The sequence below is a fragment of the Myotis nattereri genome, assembly GCF_964212035.1.
Source record: "Myotis nattereri genome assembly, chromosome: 9".
NCBI lineage: Eukaryota > Metazoa > Chordata > Mammalia > Chiroptera > Vespertilionidae > Myotis > Myotis nattereri.
This window is the reverse complement of record NC_138084.1, coordinates 57047029-57061947: the sequence shown is the minus strand read 5'-3', so window position 1 is coordinate 57061947 and position 14919 is coordinate 57047029. Positions and strand designations below refer to the sequence as shown.

Below are 14919 nucleotides of genomic sequence, written 5' to 3'. Positions count from 1 at the left end.
AGTTTTAAAATGTTTTGGGGTTTGCATTGGTATTGTCTTGTTATTGTTTTAATAGCCAGAGTTTTGTTCTTGATGCTTAAGTTTTGCTTTCATTATGGTAGCTTTTTGTTCTTGATGCTTAAAAACTTTCATTATAGTTCCTTAAAAAATAAAAGAAGGGCTCTGACTGGTTTGGCTCAGTGGATAGAGTGTCGGCCTGTGGACTGAAAGGTCCCAGGTTTGATTCTGGTCAAGGGCATGTACCTTGGTTGTGGGCACATCCCCAGTAGGGGGTGTGCAGGAGGCAGCTGATTAATGTTTCTCACTATCTCTCTCCGTTCCTCTCTGTAAGAAATCAATAAAATATATTTTAAAAAAAATAATAAAAAAAATAAATAAAAGAAGGGTGAGATGTGAGGAACGGATATATGGTTAAGCCTCGGACTCAGTTGGCTAAATCACAAACAAGTCTTCTTCTGAGTCTTAAACAACCCAATCCAAGAGGTGGCCGCTGATTTACACACTCTGTCATTTAAAAAATAAAAACGGGGGAATTAGCCGGAAGCCGGTCCACCCTTGGTGCTTGACACAGTCGCTGCAGGGAAGAGACATCTGCACAGCTTATGTTTCAAGGGACCTGGCTTATATGGCACATGTTTGCTCCCCCTCTTAGTGCTATGTGTTTTAAACAGGACCACCTCCCCAAGAAAGGTTGCTTCCCCAGGTGGGGATTTTTTTCCCTGCAGTTAGGGATTAGCAGGACTAAGGAAGGGAATAAATCCCTAAAACCCATTAACGAAGTGCCAGGCGGGTAGTTAATCACTTTAACTGCGAACAATCATGCTTAAGCTACATAATCTTTACTTAGGATAATCTCCTTCAGTTACCTCCTTGTAGCTTAATAGAACAATAGAGTAACCTTGGAATGGAGATAAGAAACACCCTAACCTTTGGAATAGAATGGATAGGATTAAAATCAACTTATATAAATACAAATGTAACAGGACAATAAAGAGAGAACCAACTATGCTGATCATCTGAAAAAATAAATTCATAAATCGAAATCCTATTGCCTCAGCCAATGGGATTAGGAGCTGGAGCTTTGGGATTGGATTAGGTCCTTGGGGTGGAGCCCTCATGGTGAGATTTGTGCCCGTATAAAGGAGGCCTGAGAGAGCTGCCTGCCATATTCCCCAAGTGAGAATACAAGAAGTCAGAAGTCTGCAATTGGAAGAGGGCCTGCACCGACCGACCAACCAACCATACAGGTACCATTGTAAGATACGATTCTTGCCTTCATAGTTCATAGTGAGTCCCATGTGGTGTGAACTGTTCTAGTCATGTGCAGTAGGACCACCTTGCACCTTGTAATATTTGAAAATTAGTTTGATTGTGACACTAGCAATGGATAGAATCTTGAATTCATTGATTTCATCAAAATTTGATTTAATTTTAAAGGTAACATTAAAGGATAATTGTTGGAATTGGCAACTGATGAAAGATTGAAAATGAATAGTGAAAATATATTACTTGTTTCATTTTAGATAAAAGTTAAAAACGAATATTCGTAGCTTGCTGAAATTACTTTAGATATTCATCTTCCAAATATTGTATTTCAACTGTAATTGAAAAAAAATCCCAAAACTCTTCTTTCATTTGCATCAATTTATCTTTGTGAGACTGTTTTCTCTATTATGGATATAAAAACAAAACAGAGGAACAGTTCAGATACATTACCCTCTTTATTTTGGCTATGTTAGAATAATGAACCAGGAGGAAATTCATTTGCAACTTTAAAAACTTTAGTTATTGAAATATGGGGTGTTTGTTCAAAGCTTTCTGTTCACTTATGATTGTGGAATGAAGAGTTAGGATTGTCAAAAGAATGCTTAGCAGCTTATACTACCTACATTTTCAAGGACCAACATGTGCAGTTTTTGTAATTACTTTTTTCCTTTCGTTTGTTCTGATTGTGTTTACTGAAATGAAATTTTATGTTTTCTGCAGCTAATAATTAAAAATAGTGGCTTGTGATCCAACGCAGGAGGCAGGAAGCGCTCTAGCTCGTGTGGACTCTCGGGGCGCGCGGAGGCGAAAGGGGAACCAGTATGATGGCGGAACAGGATGTGGAAAACGAGCTTCTGGATTATGAGGAAGATGAAGAACCCCAGGCTTCTACAGAGAGCACCCCAGTACCCTCCAAGAAAGATGTCAAGGGGTCCTACGTTTCCATCCACAGCTCTGGCTTCCGGGACTTTCTGCTGAAGCCTGAGCTCCTGAGGGCCATAGGGGACTGTGGCTTTGAGCATCCATCTGAGGTTCAGCACCAGTGTATTCCCCAAGCCATCCTGGGCATGGATGTCCTGTGCCAGGCCCAGTCTGGAATGGGCAAGACTGCAGTCTTCGTGCTGGCCACCCTCCAGCAGATCGAGCCCGTCAATGGACAGGTGGCCGTCCTGGTCATGTGCCACACTCGGGAGCTGGCCTTTCAGATCAGGAAGGAGTATGAGCGCTTCTCCAAGTACCTGCCCAGTGTCAAGGTGTCCGTGTTCTTCGGGGGTCTTTCCATCAAGAAGGACGAAGAGGTGCTGAAGAAGAGCTGTCCCCACGTGGTGGTGGGGACCCCAGGCCGCATCTTGGCACTCGTGCGGAACAGGAGCCTCAACCTGAGAAACGTGAAGCACTTCGTGCTGGACGAGTGTGACCGGATGCTGGAGCAGCTGGACATGCGGCGGGACGTCCAGGAGATCTTCCGCCTGACGCCACACGAGAAGCAGTGCATGATGTTCAGTGCCACGCTGAGCAAGGAGATCCGGCCCGTCTGCAGGAAGTTCATGCAAGATCCCATGGAGGTGCTGGTGGACGACGACACCAAGCTCACGCTGCATGGGCTGCAGCAGTACTATGTCAAGCTCAAGGACAGCGACAAGAACCGTAAACTTGTCGACCTCCTGGACGTGCTAGAGTTTAACCAGGTGGTGATCTTCGTGAGGTCGGTGCAGCGCTGCATGGCCCTGGCCCAGCTGCTCGTGGAACAGAGCTTCCCGGCCATCGCCATCCACAGGGCCATGGCGCAGGAGGAGCGCCTCGCACGCTACCAGCAGTTCAAGGACTTTCAGCAGCGGATCCTGGTGGCCACCGATCTGTTTGGCCGAGGGATGGACATTGAGCGAGTCAACATCGTCTTCAATTATGACATGCCTGAGGACTCGGACACCTACCTCCACCGGGTGGCCCGTGCCGGGCGCTTTGGCACCAAAGGCCTGGCTATCACTTTTGTGTCTCATGACAATGATGCCAAAATCCTCAGTGATGTTCAGGGTCGGTTTGAAGTCAATGTGGCGGAGCTTCCTGAAGAAATGGACATCTCCACATACATGGAGCAGAGCCCGTGACCACACACCTGACATCCCGGAGCCACCCTGCTTCCCACGTGCTGCTTCAAGTCCTCTTTCTAGGAGACAGTGGGGCTTTCTTTTTCTGTTCAAACACTGTACATCTGAGCAACAATAAATTTGTATTGTAGAAAAATAAATAAAGTTATGGGCTTGTATTTTGCTTCTTCCCCCCATTTTTCAAGTCATTCAATATGTATATAATGCTAGATTTATAGAAACATTCCAACTATTATACAGAGAATTCTTGTCTACCCCTCACCAGTTTTCCCTAATGTTCCATTCACATGGAACATTTGTTAAAACTAAGACGTCTGCATATTATTATTAACTAAGCTGCAAATTTTATTCAGATTTCACCAATTTTTTGTTATAACGCACTTTGATGTTCCTGGATCCAATTTAGGATACCACGCTGCATTTAACATCTAGTAATTTTGTCAGAAAATATAGTTAAACAAAAATACCAACCAAAATTGGATTCTGTTCGGATTCATTCTAAGAATTAGCGTGCTGCAGTTATAATCAGAATTAGGTTAAAATATGAAAAAATAAAACTTTAATCCTATTATTTTCTTTCAATTTTCAAACTGGAGAACCAATGAGACCATTTCTTACACAATTTACTACCAAATTGACTTCCCATTTGTAGAAATTTAACTTTAACCAGTTTTTTTTTTATGCTTCCAACTATGCTTAGATAACTACAATAGATGGTTAGCGAGGGTTCCTTAAAATACCTAAAAGAGGATGTGACTAGGATCTGTGGATTAAAAAAGTAAGTTTGATGTCTGTATAATCAGTGGAGCTGCATGTAATATGCATATTAATCCTTTGAGCTACAAGTTAAATAAATGAATAAAGCAAGACTAGTTTTGATACAGTGTAGAACCCACAGATGAAGCACTGCCAGGTGTTAATTATTCTCTGCCTGCCTCTTGTTGCACAAATATATACTTTCAAACAGATATGCAGCACTATAGTAAAAAAAAAAATTTTCATTCATTTTAGGAGTATTCTATTTCACCAACATCACTTTTATAATGTTAAAAAATGAGCCCCAATGGATATGTAGCTTATATATTGGGGGGAAGGCACCTTTCCATTATTTGTTTCAATAAATAACTCTCTTAATATCTAGGAGAATTAACATCTTCCAAGAAGCCAAATTCACTCTTTTCTTCAAAAATTTTCACTGAACTGTGGCAGTTAGCTAGTGTCACAGAATTGCTGTGTGGCACACAACACTGCACATTTATTTCTCAGGTGCCTGAAGGCTTCGGCTAGGTTGGCCAACATGTGATCTTGACTGGGCTTCCTTATATGTCTGGGGATTGGGCTTTGAGGCAGCTGGTTTAGGCTGGGCTGGCCGGGTGACTGGGCTCTGCTCTGGGTGACCCTCCTCCTCCTCCTGGGACAGTGGGCTAGCTGGACCCATCCTCCTTGTGATGGCGGAAGCACAACAGAGCAAGCCCAGTTTTTCAAGCCTCCTCTTGCATCACATCCATGATTATCCCATCGGCTAAAACAAATCCGATGGCCACACTCAGAATCAAGGGGTTGGAAGGTATACTCTGCTTCCTGATGGGAGGAACAGCAAAGTCACACAGCAAAAGGCACAGGCACAGAGCAGGCTGGCGACTCATGGATCTGTTTCTTGAAACTCTTTAGCCTGGCGGGCTGGTGTGGCTCAGCGGTTGAGCATCAACCCAGGAACCAAGAGGTTGCCGGTTCCATTCCCAACCCTGTCAGGGCACATGTCTGAGTTCTGAAGATCCTTAGTAGGGGACATGCAAGAGGCAGTCAGCCGAGAGAGGATGTCCCTCTCTTTCCCATGTTTCTATCTCTCTAGCCCTCTCCCATCCTCTCTCTCTAAAAATCAATAATAGCATATTAAAAGAAAACAACCCTAAAACGATTTGGCCTTCTCATAACAGCAGCCTGTCTTACAATGCTGAAAATTCAGTAGGGCCTGGCCTTTTAAGGATTACAAATAGGAACAATCTCAAAGCCTTAAAAGCAAATTGTAACACCCAATTTCTATCATTAGATTTAGAAAAATAATTAATAGTTTGGGCATCATAATTTTACAGATTCTACAGGTTAAGTTCAGTGCACTTAACTGACTCATATATGTCCATTCCTTTGATGAAGACTCATCTCTGAGTCTCGGACCAACGTCTCTTCCCTTTACACCTTGAGCATTAGCCCAGAAAACTCAGGTCATTCTTGGGAAAGGCGGGAAGCAGTTTTACAGTCACAGCACAGAGCTACATGCGGTTCATAGGAAGGATTCATTCTGAGTAATAAATAAATGTATTTATTTTAATTATGCCTAGAAACATTGATTTTTGGGGGGCGGATATTATTATGTGGCAAGGTTTTATGGGATTTGAAAGGAATACGACTGGACTTAATTTCTTAAATAAGCATTGCTTTATCACAATTATTTTTTCCAAATGGCTAATTCTAGGAAAGTTTTCAAATTCTATCTTTATTCCATTTTTTTTCTTGTTAATTCTCACCGAGGATATTTTTTTCCATTCACTTTTAGAGAGCGTGGAAGAGAGAGGAAAATACAGAGAGAAACATCGATGTGAGAGACACACATCGATTGGTTGCCTTCTGCAGGAGCAGTGACCAGGTCTGGGCCTGCAACCAAGGTACATGCCCTTGACCGGAATCAAACTCGGGACACTTTGGTCTGAAGGCTGATGCTCTATCCACTGGGCCAAACTGGCTAGAGCCCATTTTTCTAAAAAATGTAAATCATTTAGGACAATAAAGCACAATGAAGTGAAGATGAGTGCTATGATCTGAATGCTTGTGACTTCCACCATCCCCCAAATAGTGCATATTTACACGTCTATTTCTTTCTATGTATCTATCTATGTATCTTATTTTTATTTTGTTAATCCTCACCAGAGTATATTTTTTTCCCATTGATTTTTAGAGAGAGAGAAACCTATGTGAGAGACAAATCAGTTGGTTGACTCCCAAACACACCCCAACTTGGGGAAGGGATCAAACCTGCTACCTGAGTAGGTGCTCGTGATCAGGAATTGAACTCAAGACCCTTTGGAGTGAAGGCCAATGCTCTAACCACCGAGGACAGCAGCCAGGGCTATCCAGGTATCTTTGTATTTCTTTCTACCTATCATCTATCTATCTGTCTATCTATCTATCTATCTATCTATCTATCTATCTATCTATCTCTTCATTCATATATTCACTCATACATCCATCAACCCTGAAAATGAAATAGAAGATTCACTTGAACCTGGAGCAACAGGAAGGAATTTAGATTTTGCCAAGAACAAATGCAGACACTACTTGGATCAGCAGTGCTCCAAATTATAAAACATTTATTCAGAGGAGGCCCTCTTCAAATGAAATAGCTAACCTTAGGAAATATAATTTTACTTGAAATTAGTAAGAAAGTCTCATAGAGATGTCAGAGTTCAATATACATGTATAAATATTGCCTGCTACATGATTCTGCCCACTCTCACATTAAAAATGTTGAACTCATTTCTCACAGCAAGAGTCCAGAGGTAGAGTTCTTGCAGAGAATGTAGGAGTCACAGGCTCATGGTGGCCCCAGACCTCCTCTGGCAGATAGAAAATGAGGAAAGCAAAATTTCTTTATTCAGAAATACACAGTCCAGTGCAGTGTGCTCCTCACAGCTGCCCAACCATCTCACTGTGAGGAGATAAAAACCACAGGAATAAGAACATAAAGCCAAGCCACAAAGAAGTATAAAATGAAAATGCATACTGTTAAGATACCCTTGAAATTTAGTCACAACCATTCTGGTAAGATAGAATTAAATATATTATCAAGAGGAGCAAAAACTGTCATAATAATAAGATTAAGACAATAAGATTGCAAGCTTAGATGCAGAGTCAAGAGGATTATTGAACAAGAATAAATTAGGAGTTTGTGAGGATCAAGTCACAGAAAGGGTTAATCTCCGTAATATATGGACCCAGAGTTGAAAGGACCCTATACCAAATAGATACTGCTCAGTCTGATCCATGTCTTCAAAAATGTTTTGATTGCTTCTTGTTTTTCATAGTTATAGGAAGTTTAAATAATCTTTAGGGAAGCGCATCAGCCCACTGCAAACTTTTGATCTATGAAATCATTGTGCTCTGTGATTTCAGACTTTTTCTAAGTCATTACAACTAATTTATGCTTCAGGACACTGGTCCCATGGCCCACAATGGTTATAGTTTCAGACCAATAACTCAGCACCCATAGACTGTACTGCTATTGAGTAGTAAATATGTCGTCAAAGTCATTCAAATTCTTCTTGTTTTGTGAAATGTTTCTAACTTAAAAAAATGTTCACAAAAAACAACAGTTCTTTAAAATAAAATATATACATACCAAGTGCTTCTAAACCACTTCAACCTAATTTTCTGACAGAACTCAGAATTTGTTATTTATATAAGAACATATTTATTTTTAATTGCCTTATAAAAATATTCTCCACTATAAAAAGATTTATAATCAAATAATGAATTCAAGGGCAGCAAAGAAGTTTTTAGGATAATGAAATTATTCTGTACTAGAAGCCCAGTCCTCAAATTCGTGCATCTGTGGGGTCTGGCAGACCCGGCCCCTATCAGAACAGATCAGGGCTGGGCCTTTCCGGAGTAGGAGATGGTGGGAGGTTGGTTGGTCGCCCCAAATGGAGCCTGATCAGAGCCATAGGGCTGGCTGGGGGGAGGGGCTGGGGGCGATTGGCTGGTGGGCCCCGCAACTATTGAGGTGGGGGAGAATCAGGGGCAGGGCTGCAGGCTATCGAGGTGGTGGGGGCCCATTGGAAGGGGCTGCAAGAGGTTAGCCCACCAGCCCCACCATTGATCAGGCAGGTTCACTGGCCACAATGGGCGTCATAGCAACCAGTATTTCTAGTAGCTATGGTCACTGGCTTCATATATATATGATACTATTATAGTGATTACATTTCAGTATAAACTGTATAAACCAATACAGTAGAATGTACATCACCAAGTGTGAACCCTAAGGTAAACTATGGGTTTATCTGTGGGACATTGGGTGATAGAGATATGTCATTGGAGGTTCATCAATTGTAACAAGTATACCACTCTGATGGGGGATATTCAGAACAGGGTGGGCAGTGGGTATATAGGAAACCTCTATTTTCCCCCCAAATTTGCTATGAACATAAAATTGTTCTTAAAAGTCTATTTGAAGAAGAATCCATGCAAAAGACCTATGGTAGTTCAGATATTTTAGGTTTAGAGTGAAGGGTCATTGAATGTCATACATACCTTATGTGGGTATAAAGTATGTAAGATCAAGCAATGGCCTCAAACCAACTAGTCTCAGTCATCATCTATCACCCCCAGGTACCTGTTGTTTCCATTTTAAACAGATTAAACAATTATGTAAAACTCATCATAATGAGAAACTCCTGTTTGCTCCTACCTTAACCTCATTCTGGTTGAGAGTGTAGTTGAAAACGTTATGAAAATTATCTAGTCTTTGGAAATTCTACAGAAGAACCAAGGAATAAAATTCAGTCCCTCAAATTTTCCAGAAAATAAAGTCCCTCACTGGGGGTTGTTAGGATGCCAAGTTACATCCTCCAGTGAATCATGCTCTATAAAGCAACCAGGCTGACTAACTTTGACCAAGTTTCCTCCAAAACTATTACCCTCAGACCATATACATTGGCCTTCTGTGGAATTTAGAGAATGTGGGTTTCTTACTCAGAATACTTGAAATTTTTCTGTCAGCTAAGGATTTCAAAACAAGGTGTCCCCCATGTGGATGGGTGGTTTGTCTAACTTGGTTTTGTCTAGTTGGATGGTCACATGCAGATCTTGAGCACTTGAAATGTCAGTAGTCTGAATTGAGCTGTGTTGTAGGGGTACAATGGATGCAGAATTTCAAAAACAGTAGGAAAAGAAATAAAATAATATATGCTGAAATGATTATGTTTTGGATGTATTGTATTAACATATGATTAAAAATTAATTTAAGTGTTTTTATTATGTGGCAACTAGAAAACTAAAAAAATGCATATGAAAAACCGAATGCCTATCTTTCCTAGTAAGAGGCAAATGGGTGATACATAAAACTGATCAGTTGAAAGCAGTTTAGTCTGCTGAACAGAATCAAAGGTGGGTCAAGTGGGACAGGGGACCCACATTTTTCTTTAATTTTTGCATCACACGCATTTCACATTTTATTGTACTTTTTACATGACCACTGAATACTGCTGGGCTCTGTGTCCAGAGCTTTGGGTTGTGGAACCTGGAAGGGTGAAACTGTGCAGAAAGCAATTCACACAGAGGGGCTGCCCAAAGAAACCAGCCAATGGTGACCCAGCTGCAAAAATGCCTTCAGGACTGAACCCTGTCCTTGGTGGCTGTCAGCCATAGGTCCTTGACCATCGATGGGTCACAGGCTGGAGGCCTGGCGGGTGGGTGCAGCTCACATCCACAATGCAGGATGAAACAGTGGATCGTACAAGCCTAGTGGCACAATTTCAGGTCTTTAAACCATTTCTCCACACCACCTCCTGCATGCTTCCCTCAAACAGAGGGCCCACGGTTTTCCGTTATCAGTTGTTTTAGGAATATGTGACATTATATGAAGTATATACCTGTGTTACTTCCACAAAAGTAAAAGCTATAAAATTGTCATTATCATGAACATAAAAATAAAAAAACTAAGACTTAGATTATACCATTTGTTATTATAACTTTCATGTTTACTGATTGCAAAAGTAATCAAATAAAAATACATATATTTGCAGATCTTGATATGAGATTGGTTTTGAATGACGATGGATTGAGAGGAATCAAAGACAATTCCTACATTTCCAGCTTAAATAACTGGGTGAAAGAAACACCACAAGATGAAATGGGAAATATATTTAAGGGAGTACATGGAAGTTCAAGTGACAAGGCTCAGGACACCAGATGCAGGAACTGTCCCCAGTAGCAGCACCATCTCAACTATGCCTTCTCCTTTAAATTCCTCTCCTTCTCTAGTGCTTCAGTCACTTCTCTTGATTCAGAATGATTTGTTTCGCTAAAATATATTCTAAATGATGCTGAAGTACTTATGGACAGACTTACCCACTTTTTAGTACACTGCACTTTGCCTAAAGCAACTCTGAGTCTTTGGAAGAACACCTCAAAATCACTACCAGATCGCAACTTGCTGATCCTGGTAGGGATAGAATTCAGGAGGGGAAACCAGGACAACCCACACCATCCTTTCCCAGTTTGTGCTGCAGAAGCAGGACCGAGAACAATAGGGCTCTAGATAGGGGTTTCCACTTGAACCTTGCCTGGTTTTCGCCCCAGGGCCCATAAATACCTTCATGACCGGGGAACCTGGCCTGGGTAGTGTCTGGGGGCTGTCTGGGTTTCTGTCTCCTGGACAGCAGCCAGGGGAGCTCTGGGCCTCTGTCTCCTGGACAGCATTGTTCTCTCAGATTTGCACCCTGAGTTGGCTGTGTTAGTAAGCCAAGTTCAGGGTCACCTTGGACACATCCTTTTAGTAAGAAGGCCGCCCAAATATCAAGATCTCAGCTTCACCTTCAGGGTCCCCCTGACTGGCACGAAGCAGGTTCTGCAACACACACTCAACATGTGGAACATCCTCTCTGCCTCCATGGCGAAACTTCACTTCCACTAGACACAATGTTGTGTCTCTATATGTATCAAACTGGGGAAATAATGCTCTTAGAGGTCCCTGGAATCCATAAGGTAGGAAACCATAAATGAAATAATATTTGGGAACACAGTGAAAGGATACAGTTCCATGATACTGACCCAAAAATATAGCTTTCCTGTCCAGAGGTTTCTTAATATTATGGAAAATGATGAAGAAATTGTCAAAAGAATGTTTTATTTCATAACATAAATGTAACATACTCATACCACTAGATCCCAGGATTGCCTACCCTGTCCCAAGTCTAACTCCCTCTCCCAAAAAGGTAATCATATGCTGGTGATTAATATGCCCTGTTTCTAATGATCATTTCTTTAAATTCATATGAATAAAATCACATCGTATACACCTTTGATGTGTACTTTCATTGTTTAAAAGTATGTTGGTGAGCCCAGCCAGAGTGACTTAGTGGTTGAGTGTCGACCTATAAACCAGCAGGTCACAGTTCAATTCCCAGGCATGGCACATACCCAGGTTGCAGGTTTGATCCTCAGTCAGAGGCATTACTAGTAGGAGGTAGCCAATCAATACTTCCCTCTCATCATTGATGTTTCTATCTCTCTCTCCCTCTCCTTTCCTCTCTGAAATCAATAAAACATATATTTAAAATTAAAGAATTAAAGAAAAGTATTTTGGCTAGATTTATGCACTCCTCTGTTTGTAGCACTTGTTTTTATTATTTTTCCACTCTATGATTGTACCACAACTTGGTCATTCTACTGAAGAGATGTCTAATCGGTCCTGTAGCCCCTTTTTGTTGGATTGCTTCTCTTCCTTTTGTCATCTTGTATGAGGACTTTATACAATTTGGATATTAACCCCGTATCAGAGGTAACATTGGCAAATATTTTCTCCCATATGGAGGGGTCCTTTTTCATTTTGATCATGATTCTTTTGCTGTGCAGAAGCTTTTTATTTTGACCTAGTTCCATTTGTCTATTTTCTCCTTCATTTCTGTTGCCCAGTAACTAAGATTTGGAAACAGCACAAGTGGCCATCAGTAGGCAAATGGATAAAAAAAAAAAAAAAAAAGTTGTGGGACATTTACAAAATGAAATAATACACAGCTGAAAAGAGGGGTTTCTAAAACTCTGGGGCAGCATGAATGGACCTGAAGAATATTATGCTACATGAAATCAGCCAACTTCTTGCATTTAATTGTACTTTTTCAGACACCCCTGTCATCTATTATTATACTTCCTGGTGACAGTTGAGAAATAGAGCAAAATCCAGAGAACATATCCTATGCCATGCATCATGTGTGGAGATTTTCCCAAACTGAGTAAAGCACAAACCAATACTTATGTTTTGAATGTTATCATCATATTTGATAATATAGTAAATGGATCTTCATGGAATAAAAAGAAACTAAAAGCAAAAAAAGAGTAACATATTTGTCATAATTGATAGTGTATTAGGAAAATGCCTTTCTTAGATACTGGTGTCCCCCAGCATGTAGAATGATTCCTAATCTATTTCTAGTCAAAAGTGAGTAAAGGAAAAGTTATGCCTGAGATGTAGAGAGAAGGAGCAGGAAGAAATTTTACATATAAGGAACTTTGAGCTACATTTATAAAGGTCACACTTTCACCTTCATAATCCAGGAATGCCCCTACTCAGCCAATAGGTTAGGGCACGTATTGCAGTAAAAGTGGGGAGGTGGCCAAGACATTGTAGTGGATGTGGGTTTTAGCATAGCCAAGAAGAGGCCCTTCTGGACACTCCTATTCCTCTATTTCCAATCATCACTACAGACTCCAGCAGCCCAATTCCAATGTCTCCCACTTCTATCTCCCAGTCATGTCTCCCAGAGGTAGAAGTCTGAGCACCCCAGTCATGAAAACACTCAGATCCGGGAGAGACATTTGCACCTTGAGGACCACATCCCACACAAAGGCTGATCAAACCTCCAAGTAGGAAGACAAGTCTATTAGTTCTTCCCGGCTGCAAAGTGAGAGTCACTGCAAAAAGAAAAAGAAATCATGTGCACACCTTGCAAAGAAAGTCCTGAGGCAAAAGTTGGTCTTTTAAGATGTTACTTTATTGTGAGCTACAACAACACGTGCAGTTTGGGTTGTCACATCTAGTAAAGTGCAGAGATGACCACAAGATCTGCAGAACAAGCAAATCCCTAAAGACAGACATTTGAGCGTTTGTCTAAATTTAAAAGTTTATGGCTCAATGTAGGACTTAGCTCACCCTGGTCAGTGTCTCAGTGTTTAGAGCTTTGGCTCAGACCTGAAGGGTCAGGGGTTTGATTCCACTCCAGGCTGCATATCTGGGCTGCAGTTTCCATCCCGTGCAATGCGTCTGTCTGGGCCTTGCATCTCTTTCTCTTTCTCAGAGTCTCAGGCTTTCCTTCCCTCCTTTGTGCTCCCTCTAAAATCTATGGAAGAAATATGCTCAGCCTGGCCGGTGCTGCTCAGTCGTGTGTGTCAGTCTATGACCCAGGAGGTCAAGGATCCATTGGTGGTCAGGGCAGATGCCTTGGTTGTGGGTTTGATCGCCAGTAGGGTGCATGCAGGAATCAGCTTATGGAAGATTCACTCTCATCGCTGATGTTTCTCCCTCTCTCCCTCCCCCTTCCTCTCTGAAAACAGTGAAGATACCTTTGAAAATAAGATTTTTTTAAGGAAAATAATAAAACTAAAAATCTTGGGCCGAGATGCAGACTTCCCCCGACAGCAGACGAAAACTCCACAGGCTGTGCTGTCTACCTGGTGCTCAATGGCAGCAACAGTGGCTGCTGCTTCTGGAAAATCAGAGGAGTCTTACAACCCGCAGGATCTCAGGACTGCTTCGGGCGCTTGCGTGGGGGTCCCAGACAGGCGCCCTGTGCTGAAGCCAGAGAGCGGTACATCTCAGCCACCAAGTGGGGATGGGACGCCACCATTGCCTGCCACCCCGAGGTCTCCAGCATGAGAGTGGATGAAATCCCCTGCCTGAGTTTTCAGTTGATCTGCGCTGTGGAGGTCAGCCAAGGTGAGCATTTCTGCAGTGTTCTCCTCAGAGAGCTGTCTGCTGAGGGCTTCCTCACACATGACCTTCAAACGCTCCAGGGCATACTTGTCAGCAGCTGCCAGCAAACCATCAGCCATTTTGTCCAGGTTCGGAGCCTTCCCTGTGTAAATGAAGCACATCATTTCCTTAAAAACTCCAGGCTCCATGTCAATGATTTCAACCCGATTCTTTTTGCTCTCCTCCATTGCATGTGCAAACATGGCCCTAAACACTGGGGAACGAGCTGCTAGGATAGCTTTGTGAGCCTGGAATTCCTGGCCAGCAACACAAAAACAACAGTCTGAGAACCAGGAATTTTCCCAAAGTCCTCCTAGCTCATCAGCCAGCTGGCACTCAGGAACCTTCACCATCTTCGTGGTATTCTGGCCAGAAATGGTGACGGAATCTTGCACCACACTCACCTCACAGAGGAGGGTCAGCTTGTCATCAGGGAGAAGACTATTGTCTTCATCCAAAAGAACATCTCTCTGGATGAATTTCTTGAATCCCCAGTCTTATAGTACAAAGCTATATGCCCAGTGACTCTCCAAAGATTTGCAACTTTTTGTCTCTTAAATTTTGCCTCTTTAGAAATATCATTTCATGTAAGCATACAGTTCATAGCCCTCATTGCAGTTTTAATTTTCATATATATTACAAAGGACATTGAGCTTCTTTTCCTCTATGGTATAGACTGAATAATTGTGTCCTCACAAAATTCATATGTTGAAATCTAAGTCATTTGAAGTAGCGCCTTTGGGAGCTGATGAGCATATGACGGTGGAGCTCTCATTAGTAGGATTAGTGCCCTATTAAAGAGAC

General features: G+C 41.9%; 1 protein-coding gene and 1 pseudogene across 2 annotated transcripts in view; one reads left to right on the top strand and one right to left on the bottom strand.

The window, feature by feature from the left end:
* Nucleotides 1–2087: 2087 nt before the first annotated feature.
* LOC308524600 (ATP-dependent RNA helicase DDX39A-like) lies at nucleotides 2088–3374 on the top strand (the record flags this gene model as incomplete). Its single annotated transcript, XM_081099159.1, has 1 exon — nucleotides 2088–3374. One exon carries the CDS (start codon nucleotides 2088–2090, stop codon nucleotides 3372–3374), a length of 1287 nt encoding a protein of 428 aa, XP_080955285.1.
* A 10511-nt stretch (nucleotides 3375–13885) lies between these two features.
* LOC308524609 (speckle-type POZ protein-like) overlaps nucleotides 13886–14919 on the bottom strand; it is a 31382-nt pseudogene continuing 30348 nt past the window's right edge. The window contains exon 2 of the transcript in view: nucleotides 13886–14556. The product of the transcript in view is annotated as a speckle-type POZ protein-like (transcript). The remainder of the gene's footprint in view (nucleotides 14557–14919) is intronic.